Source organism: Tupaia chinensis, unplaced genomic scaffold (genome assembly GCF_000334495.1).
Source record: "Tupaia chinensis unplaced genomic scaffold, TupChi_1.0 Scaffold149168_1, whole genome shotgun sequence".
Lineage (NCBI taxonomy): Eukaryota > Metazoa > Chordata > Mammalia > Scandentia > Tupaiidae > Tupaia > Tupaia belangeri.
Window position 1 is genome coordinate 302,232 of NW_006209014.1, and position 18,449 is coordinate 320,680.

Genomic DNA, 18,449 nt, shown 5'->3' on the forward strand with positions numbered 1-18,449 from the left:
AAAAAAAAAAAAAAAAGACAATGAATAAAATTAAATAAAATAATTCTTTAAAAAATTCATCTTTCATGTCCAAAAATGATTTTCTCTTTTCCTGGAACAGATTGTCTGTTTTCTGTTGCATCTCAATGAATTTTGTCACTATGAATATTCGAAATTTTTTCCCTGACATTTCTGTGCATCCTTCTGTGCTGTCCAGTGTTGGTGAGTGGCTACTGCTCTCACTTGGGGTAGAGTTACTTCCTTGTTTTCTCATATTTCTTCGAGATCTGTATTGGGTTTTGGTCATCTGGTGTAGTATTCACTTTTTCCTGTTTATCAGAGTAGATTCTGTAGCACTGGAAGAGGAAATTTCACTCCTAGTTACCAGGTGTGTTCCTATTGGCTGACTATTTCTCTCAGATCAGAGCTGTTTTGGGTACTTTCAGGTGCTTGACTTTTCTACCAAATGTTTAGCTCTACCAAATGAGGTGGTAGCAAGCTAAGGAGATATGATTTAATGAAGAGGACCAGGTCCCACACTGTGCCCAACTGGTGTGTTGAAAAGTTACTCCCAGGACCTTGGGGTACACTCATGAGAGGAGTCTTGCCCAGACCAGGCCCTAGTCTCCATGTAGATGTGGCGACCCTAGGGCACCCGAACACCAGGCGACCCAGTGGTGTAAGGTCCAAAGTTACTCCTAGACTCAAGTCTGCTGGTGGATGGGGTGAGCCCAAGTGCTACAGCACCAGGAGGTAGAGTGGCGAGAGTTCCAAAGTTATTCCCAGCTGTTATTTCTCCTTTTTTTTTTTTTTTTGGAGAGGTTTTTGCTGCAGGGCGTGTACATTTGCCAGATAAACAGAGAGACAAAAAGTGATAAATCACCCCCCGGAGGGATGGCCATGCCACGATCCCTTCTCCTCCATTCTCCTCTCGGGATCTTGGGATCTTGGGCACGCACACACAAGCACCCGGCATGAGTTTTAAGCCACTGAGTCCCGGACTTGAACTGTGGTCAACTACATGGGAGTCCAGCGACATAGCCATTATGCTAACTGGTGGTCCCACCAGCTGTTATTTCTTCTTTAAGTGTTTAATAAACCACTAAAGCCACTTGAGCTTGACAGTTTACTTTTCAGAAACTTTTAACTATGAATTCATTTTCTTTAGTACTTATTTGACTATTCAAACTATTTCATCTTATATGTGTTTTGGTAGTTTTACATTTATTTTACTCTCCCTTTTTTAAAAATTTCTTATTTTTTGAAGTTTATTCATTTACGTCTTCCATGAGATCCACCCGCAACCTCAGCCAGCCTAGATCATGGTCGTGTGTGTGCACACTCAGAGTCTATAGGAAGGTCTTGGGACATGAACCTTGGGAATCCTCTTGTGGGTCTACCATTGCAGAGTGTTATGTTACTACTCTGGCATTCTCTTGCCTCTTTTTCTACTCTCTTGAAATAGAGACTTAAATCGTTGATTTGAGACCTTCCTTTCCCTTTAATATGAGTATTTTCAGTGCTATAAATTTCTCTCTAAATTCTGCTCTAACTACATATACAGATTTATATGATACATAGTTATTTTCATTTAGTTCAGTGGGGTTGTTTTGGTAGAGGTTTTTGCCTTAGGGCATTTGTGTTCACTGGAGAGAGAGACAGTGAGAGGGAAGTGAGGAATCACTCAGGGGGAGTGATTCTCTTCTCCTCCATTCTCCTCTCAGGATCTTGGGCATACATGTACAAGCACCTGGTGTGAGTTTCAGGCCACCAGGTCCAGGACTCGAACTGTGGTCAACCATGTGGGAGTCCAGTGATGCAACCACTATACCATCTGCTAGTCTTTAGTTCATTTTTATTTTTTTTTAATTTCTCTAGAATTTTGTCTCTGACTCATGGATTTGTTTAGAAGTGTGTTCTTTAATACTCAAGTATTTTGCTCTTTTTGTGTTACCTTTTTGTTTTTCTAGTTTGATTCTGTTACTGTAAAAATATGCTTTGTGTGATATCACTTCTCTTGAAATCGTTAAGAATGTTTTACATCCCAAGATGTCGTCTCTCTTTACGAAGCTCCATGCATGCCTGAAAGAATGTATATTATGTTGTTTGGGTGGATTGTTTTATAAATTTCAAGTAGATTTTATTGGTTGTTGTATGGTTTTGTTCTGTATTCTTTCTTATTTTCTGTTGAGTGATTCTATCCATTACTGAGAAGAATGTTAAAGTCCCTGACAATCCAGTGTTGGATTTGTTTATTTCTCCTTTCAGTTGTGTCAATATTTACTTCATATTTTTAAAAATTCTGTTATTCATGGCAAACAAATTAAACAAATAAAACATTGTCCTCTTGGTGGATTGTACCTTTTTAATTACGATGTAAAGGTCTCTCTCTGTCCTTGGTACTTTTCTCTACTTTAATGTCTACTTTGTCTGAATGCTTATTTATTAACAATGTTCTCAAGCAGAGTAAGTGATTCATAAAGCAGAGCCCTATGTAAGTTTGAACACATGGACTGGTTGTTTATTTTAGGATGTCTTATATATACCATTTTATCCTCTGTAAAGAGTACCATGCGTGTGTAATGATCCATTTGAGGTGACCAGATGGTAGCACAGTGATCACCACATGCTGTTTGACAAACCCATATGAAAAGTTTTAGGGTTTGTTTCTGGAGACCTCCCTAAACAGTGGGTGCACGTGCTCGTGATCCAGGGTTGATTGACCCTGTTGGGGGATACTGTCTCCATGTCTCTCTCTGTTGCACATGAGCTCATGAAGAAATAAATAAATTACCTTTAAAAATCCATTTCATGTAGCTAACATGGAATTGACAGGATTTCAACTAGCTTTAATGGGCAATCTCAAAATTAATATTATTGTAGTTTTAAACGATAACAGTTTGGGCCGGCCAGTGGCATGGTGGTTGAGGATCTTACTTGGCTGACTGCATAGTTTGAATTTCAGAACCAGTAGGTTGAAGAACATCCTGGGTGTATGTGCACATATGTCCAAGTCCTTAAAGGTGGGAGAAATGAAGAAGGGCTTGAGATGTGGCCATCTCCATGGGGAGTATTTTCTCATCCCCCCCACAACTTTCTTTGAACACATATGCTCTATGGCAAAAAATAAAGGGACTGGTCATGCCCCAATTCCTTCTCCATTCTCCTCCCAGGATCTTGATTATGAATGCACATGCTTTCGGCATGAGTTTCAAGCCTCTAGGTCCAGGACTTGAACTGCTGTTGGTATGTGGGAGTCCAGTGATGTAATCACTACACCATTTGCTGGCCCAATAATGGTTTATATTTGAAAGTTATCTTTTTTTAAAGGAATTATTTATTTAATTTCATTTATTCATTCATTTATTTTAATTTGACCAGAGAGAGACACAGACAGAGAAAGGGAAGTAAGAAAGCAAACCACCAAATCTGGGACTTGAACCGTGGTCGGCCATGTGGGAATGTCCAGCACCTTAACCATTACATTACCTGCTGGTCCCTGAATATCATCTTTTTTTTTTTTTTTTTTTTTTTTTTTTTTGAGAGAGGTTTTCACTATAGGGCACGTGCGCTTGCCAGACAGACAGAGAGAGACAGAAAGCGAGAAATCACCCCCCAGGGGGGATGGTCACGCCACAATCCCTTCTCCTCCATTCTCCTCTCGGGATCTTGGGCACGCATGCACACGCGCCCGGCGTGAGTTTTAAGCCACTGGGTCCGGGACACGAACCGCGGTCAACTACATGGGAGTCCAGCGACATAGCCATTATGTTAACTGCTGGCTCCCTGAATATCATCTTTTTACAAAGATTTTATGAAACATAATATAGGTGAAAAAACTACTGGCACAAAAAACTTTTATATATACACTGCTTATTTTTGTTGATTATAATTTCAAAATGTCTGTTTACTTGAAAAAATGCAAGACCTTTTTTATTTATTTTATTTGCCAGAGGGCACATGCAGTCACCAGAGAGAAAGTGAGAAAGCAGCCTCCTCTTCGCCCCCGCCCCCTGGATCATGGTCACGCTACAATCTTTCTCTACTTTTTCTTTTTTAGGATTTTAGGCATGCGTGCATATACACCCAGCGTGGTTTTTTTTTTTTTTTTTTTAGTTTTGCTCTAGGACATGTTCACTTGACGGAGAGAGAAAGTGAGAAAGCACCCCTCCACACTCACCCCAGGGGAATGACCATGCTGCAATCCCTTCTCCTCCATTCTCCCTCTTGAGATTTTGGGAATGGACACACATGTGCCCAGTGTGATTTTTAAGCCCACCAGGTCTGGAACTTGAACTGCAGAGTTGGCCATGTGGGATCCAGCCGCCTTAACCTTCATACCACCTGGCTGGGCCAACCTGGTGTGTTTTTCAAGCCACTAAGTCTGGGACTCAAACCATGCAGTTCAGCGTGTGGAATCCAGCCATCCAAATTACCACAACACCTTCTGGCACTATTTTATTTTTTTCAAAATGAAACCCAAATTTAAGATTTTAAAAATCCTTCGTCAATTATAAGATTACCATATAAAATGCAATTTCTTCTACTACATGCATATCAGGATTCTAACTGTGCAGTGCTTTTCTCTAGACATTTAATTTCCTTTTCAGTGTATTCAGAGAATCAGCCCAGTTGGACTCTGCAAACTAAACCATGGATTTCCAACGAATACAAAACCATGTGGTTCAGATCCCATAGAATGACCTTCTCCTATCTGAATAGGATGAAAAGTTGCAGGTGAGCTTATTTATTTATTTATTTATTTAGGTTTTTGCCATAGGGCATGTGTGCTCACAAGAGAGAGACAGTGAAAGGAAAAGTAAGAAATCACTCCCCGCCCCAGCACGGATGGCCATGCCACAGTCCTTTCTCCTGCATTCTCCTCCTGGGATTTGGGGCATGCATGCATACATACCCAGTGTGATTTTCAAGCTGCCAAGTTTGGGACTTGAAGCACTGTTGGCCATGTGGGAGTCTAGCACCTTAACCACCGTGCTACCTACTGGCCCCAGAGCTTATTTATTAATGTGGGAAATATTTACATAATTATGTGCAGTACTTACTAGTTTAGTATTGATTGTGTTTAATAAACCCGGTCAATATGCAATTGTTCATATGGTTTGATTCAAATAGCTTCTATATTTTTAACAATTTATTTTCTAAGAACTTTATTTTCTTGGGATTTTTTTTGCTATAGAGCACGTGCACTCACCAAAGAGACAGAGAAATCACCCCCTAGGGGAAATGGCCATGCTGCAACCTTTTTTCTTCCATTATCCTCTTGAGATCTTGGACACGCACATACACATACCTAGCATGAGTTTTAAGTTACCAGGTCCAGGACTTAAACCACGGTCGACTATGTGGGAGTCCAACAATGTAACCATTACACCATCTGCTGGTCCCTATTTTCTAACAACTTTTAAATTTGGAAAATTTCAAGCCTACAGAAAAGTTGATAGAGTAATATAATATGTAGCCATTTCATATACTTCATTCAGAAATAGTTTTTATTTTAATATAAGACAGTATTACTTGGGGAGTTTAAAATTTTTTTCTCATAGTATCTTTATGATAGGGTACAAATAATTCAGTACTTCAAATCTTAAATGACTTCAGTTCAACATAAATGTGATAAGGTGCATAAGTATGCATTTTTTTTTTTGGAGAGATTTTCGCTGTAGGGTGCGTGCGCTCGCCAGACAGACAGAGAGAGACATTAGAGACAGAAAGTGAGAAATCACCCCCCAGGGGGGATGGTCACGCCGCAATCCCTTCTCCTCCATTCTCCTCTCGGGATCTTGGGCATGCACGCACGCACACACGCCCAGCATGAGTTTTAAGCTACTGGGTCCGGGACGTGAACCACGGTCGGCTACGTGGGAGTCCAGCGACATAGCCATTACGCTAACTGCTGGTTCCCTAAGTATGCATTTTTTAAGAATTGTTTTTATTTAACTTTATTTATTCATTCATTTATTTATTTATTTATTTTAATTGGACCAAAGATAGACACAGAGACAGAAAAGAAAGAAAAGTGAGAAAACAAGCCACCAGGTCCCTGACTTAAATCTCTGTCAGCCATGTGGGAGTCCAGAGCCCTTAACCACCATGCCACCTGCTGGCTCCAAAGTATGCATTCTTGATAGTGGGACTGAATCAAAGAATATCTTTCTGTAATTGTATTTTATAAGCCAGTTTCTAACCTTGTGAATAATGTAGCATAGCATTAAACTTGACCTTTATATTCTAAGTTGGCTTAAAACTCATGCAGGGTGCATGTGTGTGCATGCCCAAAATCTCGAGAGGAGAATGGAGGAGAAGGGATTGTGGTGTGGCCTTCCCCCCTAGGTGGTGATTTCTTGTTTTCTGTCTCTCTGTCTCTTTCTATCTCTCCATCAAGCACACATGCCTGTTACAAAAATCTCTCTCAAGGAAAATAATAGAATTTTAAAATTTAATTTTGTTATTGTTATTATATTATTTTTTTTCTATAGGGCACATGTGCTCACCAGAGAGAGATAAGGAAAGTGAGAAAGCAAGCCTCCAGGTCTGGGACTTGATCTGTGGTCTGCCATGTGGGAGTCCAGCATCCTAACCATCACGCCACTTGCTGGCCCCAGATCCCACATGCCCAACAGTAGTTTGAGTCCATGCCAACTGCCATGCCATTTGCTGGCTCCTCAGGGAAGACTTCTTAGGTACCATTCCATTTCCACTAAGATCTGAAAGATGAAAAGGAATTAACTAGATGTTTGGGGAAGGTAAAATAGAATGTGGGAGGAATGTCCAAGCAGAGGGACCAATTCACGTTACGTGAGCAAGCCTGGTTGGTTCAGAGAATTGAAAGGAGGCCCATATGACTGGAGTAGAGAAGATGAGACTGGTAGGATGATAGTTTGGAGAAGAAAGAAATTGGGAACTAAATCACAATTTTGTAAGTCACGTAAAAGATTTTGGTCTTTTTCCTAATGGCACTGGGAAGCCATCGAAGCATGTTATGTGGGAAAATAGCATGATCAAATTTATATTACTTATATTTTGAAACAGTCACTCTGGTTGAATCCTGAACAGATTGGAAGAGGAGAAAGTAGGAAGCAGCTATACTAATTAGCAGGCTAGAATATTTTAGACAAGAGATGATGGGGTCTTGGACTAGGGTCCTAGCAGTAGAAATGGTGGGAAGAATAGGAGGCACCTAGGTTCAAATGCTAGTTCCACTATTTATGGTCACCCCTCAGTATTTGTGAAGGACTGGGTCCAGGACCCCAGCAGATACCAAAATTAGCAGATAAGCAAGTCCCTTGTATATAACGGCATAGTATTTGCATAAAACATCTTCCTATGTGCTTTAAATCATTCTCTAGATTACTTAGAATACCTGATAAAACACAAATGTTATAGAAGTTGTTACTCTGTGTTGTTTAGGTAATAATTACAAGGAAGAAAGTTTGTATATGTTCAGAACAGATGCAACCAGTTTTTTTTTTCAATTATTTTTGATCCAGGATTGGTTGAGTCCGCAGATGCAGACTCTGCGGATACAGAAGCCCAACTGTACTTAATCTCTCTGAGCCTCCCTTTTCTTATCTGTAAAACAGGATAATAGTAGTACCTTGTGAAGTAGTCACAACATTTAAATGAGATATGACCTATGTGGAATTCTTATACAGTACCTGCCATTTAATAAGTGATTAATAAATGGTAGTTATTTTATTATTAGGTGTAACTCAAAAGGCCAAGTTTTATGAAGTTCTGTTTTAAGTAACTTACTTCAAAAGGAAATTATTTTGTTTCATCTGTGAATATATATTCACATCTATATGTAAATATACACATATGTGTGTGTTTATATATGTGTGTATTTATATATTTATAAGCAGCGTGATTATAAGCAGGCTTGGTTTTAGGCCCAGGTATGTGTGCTGCTAAGATGCTGCCCTGTGGAGGCTTTGACCACATGGGAGACCCCATTCAATTCCTGGTTCAACCTAAAGGCTGTGCATGGTGGTAGTGTGTGTCTATGGTCCCAGCTGCTTGGGAGACTGAGGCATGATGACCACAACATGAGGAGATTTTATCTTAAAAGAAAAGGGGAAAAAACACTTGTTTTTAAAGTATCAAAAAAAGCAAGCAATATATGTATGAAGGAGTCCTTGAAAATTCATGGTAAATGCATATTATAAGAAAAGCATGAGTGGATTTCAAAATTTTCTGTAGCAAAATAAATTCACACTTGAATTCTATTTTCCTATGAAACTTTTGAAGTCTTCTTATATTTAGCATCTAGTAAATTGTAAATAAGGATATCTTTCTACACCATATAGCCCATGTTGCAGGTTTTAAAGTGGCATTTTTGCCTGACTCTTTAATTTTACCTTTTAGGTATCTTTGGACGAGACTATACAGTACTTCACAAACTACTGTTGACAGCAGTGAGGTTAAAACCTTCCAGGCCCTGGCCCAGAAGTGGTGGGATGAGGAAGGAATATATGCACCTCTTCATTCTATGAATGACCTGAGGGTGCCATTTATAAGGTAATATTCCAAAAATGCTAAGTCTTTTGAAGTGTAACTTTTATAGAATTCATCTTATTTTGCATTCATTTTTCTCTTACTTTATACTTGGGTTTAAAATGGTACAGTTTCAGCAAAGGACACAGTAATTAGTGTGAATTGACAATCCTCAGGATGGGAAAATATTTTTGTAAAATATGCCTCAGATAAGGAACTAATAACCAGAATACACAAGGGAACTCAAGTGACTTACCTGAAAAAAAAAAGATAAACTCAATTAAAGGATGGGAAAATGAGCTGAACAAAAACCTCTCTAAGGAAGACATACCAAGAGCCAAAAAGCATATGAGGAAATGCTCAACATCCCTCATCATAAGGGAGATGCAAATTAAAACCACAATGAGATACCTCCTAACCTCTGTCCGCATGGCAAAGATTAAAAATATGAAAAATGGTAAGTGTGGGTAGGGATTTGGTGAAAGGGGAACTCTCCTACACTCTTCGTGGAAATGTAAATTGGTTTAGTCACTGTGGAAAACAATATGGAGGTTCCTCAAAGACCTACAAATAGAACCACCATATGATCTAAATATCCCACTCCTGGGTAACTACCCTCAGGACAGGAGGAAAAGCATTTGCACATCAGTGCTTATTGTGTCATTTTCACGATTGCTAAGACATGGAACCAACCAAAATGTCTATAAGTAGAAGAATGGATTGAAAAAGTGTGGCACATATACTCTATGGAATACTATTCTGCCATAAAAAAAAAAGACGACCCTGGCATTTGATAGAAAATGGTCAAATATGGAAGATTTACTGCTGAGTGAAGCAAACCAGGGTATGAAAGTTATTGTATGTCTCTACTTTATTATATACTGATTATCCTCACTCCAATAAAGAGTGATAGACTGGAGGGCATAAACTGGAGGGCATAAACTGGAGGGCATAAAAGCAGTGAAAATAGTTATGGACCTGGAGATAGTGTGGAAGGAGGATGGGAGAAGGGAAGAGTATAGGGAAGGAAATCAGGGAGAAAAAAAAGAGAGAAGAAACACAGAAATGGTTTATTATCTATTGATCATAACATGTATAGTATTCTGACCTGAACTGGTCTAAGATGTATTTCATGTTATGTAAATTCTCTTTACAAGCTGAATGATGTATAGCAATCAAATGTTTAAAAAAAAAACATAAGAATAGTAAAAATTTTTTTTAAATCTATTAAAAAAACGATGCATCTTACTTTGGAAGTTAGAGAGACTCTTTGATATCCACTATTCAGCACCATTAATTTTCTTTTTAATTGCTAGAGGTCGTAAGCAGTTTTAAATTTTAATTGCCAAGGGATTAGAGGAGAGAGAAAGCACACCACCACCACCACCGCCACCACCTCTCCCCAGTAGATGGACGTCTTCACGCCACAATCTTTTTCCTTCATTTCTCTGTCCTGTCAGGATTTAGGGCACGTATGTACCACGTGCATTTTTCAAGCTGCTGGGCCTGGGACTTGAGCCATCATCAGTCATGTGGGATCCAGGTTTCAATGCACAGAGCTTCAATGCCACACTATAGGGCTCGCCCTAAAACCATTATTTTGTTTGTTTGTTTTTAAGATTTTTGCGTTAGAAACCTTAAAGGCAACCTGGGGCATGTGCATTCACCAGAAAGAGACTGAAAGGGATGGTAAGAAATCACCCCCTAGGGGGATGGCCATGCCTCAGTCCTTTCTCCTCCATTCTCCTCTTGGGATTTTGGGTATGCATGGACATGTGCCCAGCTTGATTTTCCAAGCCTCCAGGTCCAGGACTAACCATGGAAGTTAATACCTTAACCACCATGCCACCTGCTGGGCCTGACTATTAGTTTAGTTTTGTTTTGTTTTAAAAAATTATTTATTCAAATACATTTATTATTATTATTACTTTTTAATTTGACCAGAGAAAGGGAGAGCAGGAAAGTAAGAAAATAAGCCATCAGGTCCAGGACTTGAACTGTGGTCGACCATATGGGAGTCCAGTGCCTTAACTACATGCCACCTGCTGGTCCCATCCACCATTAAGTTTTATTAACATCACCCAAATTATAGGCTGCTTCCATGACATAACTTAAAGCATTTTTAAACATTATCAGGTTAATTCGAATTAAATTCTTAGAAAAGGAACTAGGGTCCTATCCCACGAAGGCCATTTTATAACTATAAATCTACAGTGTCCTACTGTTCTTTAGGCAGTTCCGTTAAAGGAAATACTGCTGAGACAGTTTGATTTAACAGATCATTTTTTGAGAATTTACCTTGTACAGAGCCTGAGGGCTGGACTTAATTTTTCGTTTCTTTTGGATCACTGATTTTCAAAGTAAGTGTAGACTCTGAACCAGCAATATCATCACTCTTACTTGGAAATTCATTAGAACTGTAAAATCTCAGGTTTCCTCTCCTGCCAGCTGCTCTGGACTATCAGTGGTCTGTGTTTTAGCAAACCTTCCAAGTGATTTTGATGCAGTCTAAGTTTGATAACTCTTCTATTTAATATATTGTGACTTTTTTTTTGTTTTAAGACAGGGTCTTGTCATGTCTGATCCTCCTATGTCAGCCTCCCGACCAGCTGGGACCACAGGTGCACACTGCCATACGTGGCTCTTCCAGACAGGGTCTCACTATGTTGACCAAGCCAGTCTTGAGCTTGTTACCCCTTGCCTCAGCTTTCAAAACCTGCAGGAATTACAGGAGCATGCCACCACACCAGGCCTTTAGGTTGGATCTGGAATCCAATCCTGGGCTCCCATGTGGTTTGAGCCTGTGGAACTCACCATATTAGTGCTTGACATTATAACTGGACCTGTGACATCTTTATTTACACGTCATATGAAACAGATCACTCAGAGGGGTGAAAGCTATGGTTAAAAGTTTAGGTTTTATTTTGAGCATAGTTGTATGTCATTAAGGGCAGTAATACGATCTAGATTATGCTATAAAGGAATCATTCTGGAAACTATTTGAAGAACTAATGGGTCTTTATTTGAAATGGGTCCTTTCAGTGTTATAGTCTAAAGAGATCTGCTTGATGACTATCCACGTCATTCTGATTATTTAATTGATTTTAATAAAAATAAAAAATATTGGGACCAGCAGATGGCATACTGGTTACATCACTGGACTCTCATGTAGCCGACCATGGTTTGAGTCCCTGTCCCAGCAGCTTGAAACTTACACCAAGCATGAGGACATGCATGCCCAAAATCTCGAGAGGAGAATGGAGAAGGGATTGCAGCCTGGCCATCCCCCCAGGGGTGATTTCTCACTTTCTGTCTCTCTGGTGAACCTACGTGCCCTCTAGCAAAAATCTCTCTCAAAGAAAGAAAAAAAATCTTGATAGCCTCATTATATATAATATTTATTTTAGTAAAAGTATAACTAAAATTTATGTATAGTTCAATTTAAAAATGTCTTTATAGTCCTCTTAGGTATATATCTACCTGTATGTGTTGCGTGCATGTGTGTTTGTGTTTGCAGTATAGCATTGCTATGATTATCTTAGAATTAAATTTACTTGATTTGGATGCTTATTTACATGCTCTTAAATGAGGACACCACTAACTTAAAAGATTAAAAGAGATTTAATTTAGAAGAGAATATAGGCAAATTCTAAAAATATGTCTCCCATAATAATTGATTTGTTGCTAACATGAAATGGGTTTAATAATTACTGAAAACATAGCTAGTGTTTCAGGTGTCGTGATATCGCAAGCACATAAAATTGGGTTAATCTAAGCTACAGTATTGATATTTTGTACATTTATTATTACTAAAGTAATAATAAAGTTATAACTACTGTTGGGTTATTTTAGAACTTTGCTTTAAAACTCCTGCTTTGGGTCATTGCAAATGTTTTATAAATTAAATATGTCATTTAGTGCTGAAAATAAAAGATGTATTTATCTAAAATATCAATATCTATTTAAAAAAGAGTTAATATTTTCTTGAAAATTGTCTATTTTTAAAACTTTTCATTGATAATATTAATCATTTGTTTTCATATGTTTTTAATTTTTTTTAAGAGACAATCTTTTGAAAGCAGTTGCTAATCACCAGCCAGGAAAACCTTTGTCTGGGATGAAGATTCTCGATGTTGGCTGCGGTGGTGGATTGTTAACTGAAGTAGGTGACTTATAATTTTTCTACTATTGTCTATATATTTATTATATATTTGGCAGAGGGCATATGCACTCACTGGATAGAGACAGAGACATGAAAAGGAACCAAGGGGAATATCGCAATCCCTTTTCTTCTATCTTTCCTTCCTTTCAAGATGTTTGGGCACACACACCCCCAATGTGTTTTCTTTTAATTTGACTAGAGAGGGACAGTGTGTGTGAAAGAGAAAGAGAGAAAGCAACATGCCAGTTCCACAACTTGAACCATAGTTGGCCATGTGGGAGTTCAGTGCACTTAACCATCACACCACCTGCTGGCTCCTCCCAATGTGTTTTTCAAGCCATGGGTCTCTGACTTGAACCTTGTGGTCCCCGATGTGGGATCCATCTGCCTTAACTATCAAGCCACAAACTGGCCCTTTCCTGCCATTTTTAACTAGAGAAAAAAGAATTGAGAGAAACAGGGCTTGTACCTCATTTAGCCATTTCAACAAATAATATTGTTCAGCATTTTTAAAAAGAAATGCATAATGTAGATTTTAAAAAAAATTGATATAGGGTGCATGTACCTGCTGAGAGAGAGGGAGAGAGAGACAGATAGTGCAAGTGAGAAAGTATCCCCTATGCGTGAATGACCACACTGCAATCCCTTTTCGTCCATTTTCCTCTCAGGATTTTGGGCATGCACATACATGCACAGATGTGTTTTCCTTTTTTCTTTCTTTAGAGAGAGATTTTGCTATGGGGCAGGTGTACTCACTGGAGAGACAGAGAGAAAGAAAGTGAAAAGTCACCCCCTGGGGGGATGGTCACTCTGCATTCCATTCGCCATTCTCCTCTCTGGACTTCAGGCATGCACGCACATTTGCCTTTTGTGGGGCTTTTCTTTTCTTTGTTGCTTTAGGGTATGTAGAAGGATTGTCCTTCCTATGAAAAGTATTTGCTTTAGTTTATACATCTATGCCTTGTAGTTCTATTTTGTCTTCTGTGAACACAAGAACTTTCTGGTTGCCCCCTAATTTGATCTTTGAAAGATATTTTAAGCAACAGTAGAATACAAATGTAAGTTAAGATTCACTGGAAAGTGGAACTGTCAAGGTCCATAACTCAACCAAAGTAGACAGTGAAGCTGACAGAGGCTTTTGATGTACAGCTATGTTCCCACATGCATGGAAATCATGTTCTTTACTTGGCAGTGAGCTAATTTCTTTGGTTGTTAGTTATGAAATTTCAGGAGACTTAAAGTACAATTTATACTTCACGCTTACTGATTAACCTTGTTAATATAAATACTATGTAAGTTTTTACTAAAATTAAGCCTCTTGGGGCCAGCACATGGCATGGTGGTTGGGGGCCCTGGTCTCCCACGTGGCCAACCATGGTTTGAGTCCTAGACCTGGCAACTTGCTTTCTCACTTTCCCTTTCTCTCCCCCCTCTATCTTTGGTCTATTAAAATAAATAAATAAATACAGTTAAATAAAATAATTCTTAAAAAAACAAAAGGATTAAACTGTTGGGCTGACCCCATAGCCAAGGTTGATCCAACATAGCCAACAGTGGATCAAATCCCAACCCCAGCTCTTTCAAAAACATGTCTGGCGAATGTGCCCATGTACCCAAAGTTAGCGTAATGACTATGTCGCTGGACTCCCACGTAGTCGACCGCGGTTTGAGTACTGCACCCGGTGGCTTAAACTCACGCTGGGCCCATGTGCGTGTGTTCCCAAGATCCTGAGAGGAGAATGGAGGAGAAGAGATTGCACCCCGGGGGGTGATTTCTTGCTTTCTGTCTCTCTGTTTCTCTGTCTTTCTGGCGAGCACACGCGCCCTATAGAAAAAAACCGTTCCAAAAAAAAAACAAAAAAAGTTAATACTGTGCAACATGCATGTAAATGTACCTAGAGAGTATAGATAATTTTTTCCACTGTTCTCAAGTGGCTCTTGATAAGATTTTTATTGTTTTAAATCGTTGTTCTCGGGACCAGCGGTTAGCATAATGGCTGTGTCTCTCAACTCCCATGTAGTCGGCCACAGTTCAAGTCCTGGACCCGGTGGCTTAAATGCCAGGCACGTGTGCTTGCGTGCCCAAGATCCCGAGAGGAGAATGAAGGAGAAGGGATTGCAGCGTGGCCATCCCCCCTGGGGGGTGATTTCTCACTTTCTATCTCTCTGTCTGTCTCTGTCTCTCTGGCAAGTGCTCATGCCCTATAGCAAAAACCTCTCCAAAAAAAAAAAAACCCAAAAAATTGTTGTTCTCACTTTTAAGGTTTTGATTATGAAAAATTTGAAATGTATACACACTAGAGAAAATGGTATATGAGCTTCCATGTGCCCATAAGTGATCTCCACTACTTATCACATCATGGTGAATCTTACTTCATTTTTTGTAAGCTTTTTATTGCTAACATGTGTTCTGTTTTCTTCCTGAGGGTAACATTTTTTATTCCTCTAGCCTCTAGGGCGGCTAGGGGCTTCAGTTACTGGAATCGATCCTGTGGATAAGAACATTAAAATAGCGCGCTGCCATAAATCATTTGATCCAGTCCTGGACAAGAGGATAGAATACAGAGCCTGTTCCCTTGAAGAGATTGTGGAAGAGACTACAGAAACGTTTGATGCCGTTGTGGCTTCCGAAGTTGTTGAACACGTGATTGAATTAGAAACGTTTATACAGTGCTGCTGTCAGGTCTTGAAAGTAAGACTTATGAAATTTTCTTTGATTTTTCTTCTGAGTGTATGTATGTATCCATAGCAATGAAATGCTCCGTAATACTTCAGGAGTCCAGCAGGCAAGGTGGAGGAAAGAAGGAGCTAAAAGCCAGGATTAGGGGCATCGTCTCTGCTGGAGAGTACTTCTGCCCCACAGCTTACCCTGACACCAGGATTTTCCAGTGTCCTATTGGTATCTTGATGCCTAGGTGTCTTGAAAAATGTTGGTGCTGAACACTGGAACATAATACATTTATAGCAAAAATCTCCCATCAGTAGTCTAGATTAAGTACTTAATGAACACTGAATGACAATTACTGAGAAAATGACTTGGATTAATACTTAAAAATCAATAAAAATAATTGCTAGCATAATTACTTAAACTTACTTTGATTTGTTTAGTAATTCTGAATGTGAGCTATATATAAACAATCTTCAGCTTATGAAAGAGTATTTTATACATATGATTTTACCTACAACCAGGTGAGGAAGAAAAGGTAGGCATTGTTATTTCCTGTGACCTGTGAGGACTCAAGATTTGTGAGATGTCAAAGGTCACTAAGTGCCTAAGTGGGATTAAGACTTGATCTTTTGAATTCAAGTCCTGGTTCTTCCCGTTCATTATTAGACTTATATCATTTGCCATAGACTTAGTTCTCTGAATGTGGTTCCAAATGACCTTTTAATAAATATCCCTAAGTGTTGTTAGGGTGCCTGTATTGGCTCTGTCAGGTCAAAAGCTTACTAGAGGGGCCAGTGGTGCAGCTGTGAGACGCAGTGCTCTGTGAGGCTGAGCCACATGGGAAGGTTCCAGTTTCATGTCTGGAGGCCTCCCCGAGTACCCTGGGCACACATATGCCCATGACCAGGCTGTCTAAAGCTGGAGATGGATTAGGGTGTCGAGACCTGGTAGGGTGCTGCCTCCCTTGCCCTCTCTCTTTTTCTTTATTTGTGACAGTGTGTGTGCACACACATGAGAGAGACAGAGACGGAGAGGGAGAAGTAAACACCCTCCACAGCGTCTAATCACACCATGATTTCAGTCTTCCAGTCTGTCAGGTCTTGGGCACTTGCTGGCGTGCCCCGTGTATTTCAGACTGACAGGCCAGAGATTCACACAGTTGCCCTGTACGACCTGGCTACTCTTGAGCAGCGCATTACTGCTGTGCCTCTCTCTTTCTCTTTGTCTGCTTCACTTGCTCATAGAAGAAACAAATCTTTAAAAAATTATGAAATGATATGTGTGTGTCTATATAAGTTAAAAGATGAAATGCTTAACCCTTATCTAAATGTACGTTTACTTTTAAAATTTGCCAGGGCGTGTGTGCTCACCAGAGTAAGACAGAGATAAAAAGAGAAGGAGAGAGGGGAAGTGATCTCCACGTGTTGTGGCCATGTTGCAGTCTCTTTATTTCTCCAGCCTGTTCAGATTTTGGGTATACATGCACATGTGCCCAGCATGTTTTTTTAAGCCACCAGATCTGGGACTTGAACCACATGGACCATGTAGCTTCTAGCTCCCTTAACCACCAGGCAACCAGGTAGCTCCTAAATAAAACTTTGTTTTAAGCTTTTGCCATAAGGCGTGTGCACTCACCAGAGAGAGGCGGAAATAGTGAGAGAGAAAGTGAGAAATTCCCCCCCCCCCAGGGGAATGGCTATGCCATAATCCCTTCTCCATTTTCCTCTTGGATTTTGGGCATCCACACACACATGTGCCTGGGGTGATTTACAAGCCACCAGGTCCAGGACTCAAACTGTGTTTAGCCATGTGGAAGTCCAGCACCTACACCACCGTGCCACCTGCTGGCCCCTTTAAAACTAATTTTTGCTTTAATATAAGGCTTATATTTTAATAAATTACTATTACCACCATTTTCCTAGGATATATGATTTTTTAGAATACACATGAGATAGTCATAAGTAATTCCTTTTTAAAACTATTTTATTTAATTGTATTTATTTATTTATTTTAATTTGACCAGAGAGGGACAGAATGAGAGGGAGAGAAAGCCACTAGGTCTAGGACTTAGACCGTGGTCGGCCATGTGGGAGTTCAGCACCCCCAATGCCATGCCACCTGCCAGCCTCAATAATTCTTTTTTATTTATTTTTTTAGAGAAATTGTTGCTATAGGGTGTGCGCACTCATTGGAGAGACAGAGAAAGATGGAGAGACAGAAATTTTGAGAAATGATCCCTCAGGGGGGATGGTCATGCCACAATTCCTTCCCTCGATTCTTCTCTTAAGATCTTGGGCATGCGCACATACATGCCAGGCATGAGTTTCAAGCCACCAGTCTGGGACTTGAGCCATGGTCAATTATGTGGGAGTCCAGCAATGTAACCATTTGCCATCTGCTGGTCCTGATATTCATGAATGATTCTTAACAATATGTATTTAGAATATTAGAGTTCTACAGAGAAAAGTTACAATGTGTGATGATAATGTATGATATTTTACAGTTTCTTTTTAAGAATTATTTATGGGGCTGTCAGGTAGAGTGGTGGTTAAGGACACTGGACTCCCACATGGCTGACTGTAGTTCAAGTCTTGGACCTTGCAGCTTGCTTTCTCTCTCTCTCTCTCTCTCTCTCTCTCTTTCTCTGGTCACATTTTTAAAAACAATAACAAATAATGTTAAATAAAATAATTCTTAATTTTATTTATTATTGTTATTTTTTTATGTCAACACTCTCTTCATTTATTTGATTCCTGTCTTTGGAAAACAAGCATTTGGATAGCAAAGGTTCAGATAGTAGGAAATACCTACACATTCATAGACTGGGTTTCTTTTACTGATTTTGAATTTTTTTTTAAATTTATTTATTTATATTCATTCACTGTAGGGCATATGTGCTCATCAGAAAGTGAGAAAGCAAGCCACAGGTCTGGGACTTCAACCACAGTCCAGTCCGCCATGTGGAAGTCAAACATCACAATCACCATACCATCTGCCAGCCCCTCAGGGTTTTTTTGTTTTGTTTTGTTTTTATTTTAACTTTAAAAAATTTCTTTTTTATTTTTTTTGAGAGTTTTTTTTTTTTTTTTTTTTTTTTTTTTCTGTAGAGGGCGTGGGCCGCCCCCA

The 18,449-nt window shown here is 39.4% G+C and overlaps 1 protein-coding gene across 2 annotated transcripts in view; it reads left to right on the forward strand.

Annotated features, from left to right (window-relative positions):
* The window catches only part of COQ3 (coenzyme Q3, methyltransferase), a gene marked incomplete in the record, with an annotated part of 37,075 nt that overhangs the window by 13,712 nt on the left and 4,914 nt on the right, over window positions 1-18,449 (forward strand). For both annotated transcript variants that reach the window (XM_014585173.2, XM_014585172.2), the window contains 4 exon segments: window positions 4,590-4,716; window positions 8,365-8,517; window positions 12,556-12,655; window positions 15,105-15,347. In XM_014585173.2, the coding sequence (XP_014440659.2) occupies window positions 4,590-4,716; window positions 8,365-8,517; window positions 12,556-12,655; window positions 15,105-15,347 (623 nt within the window).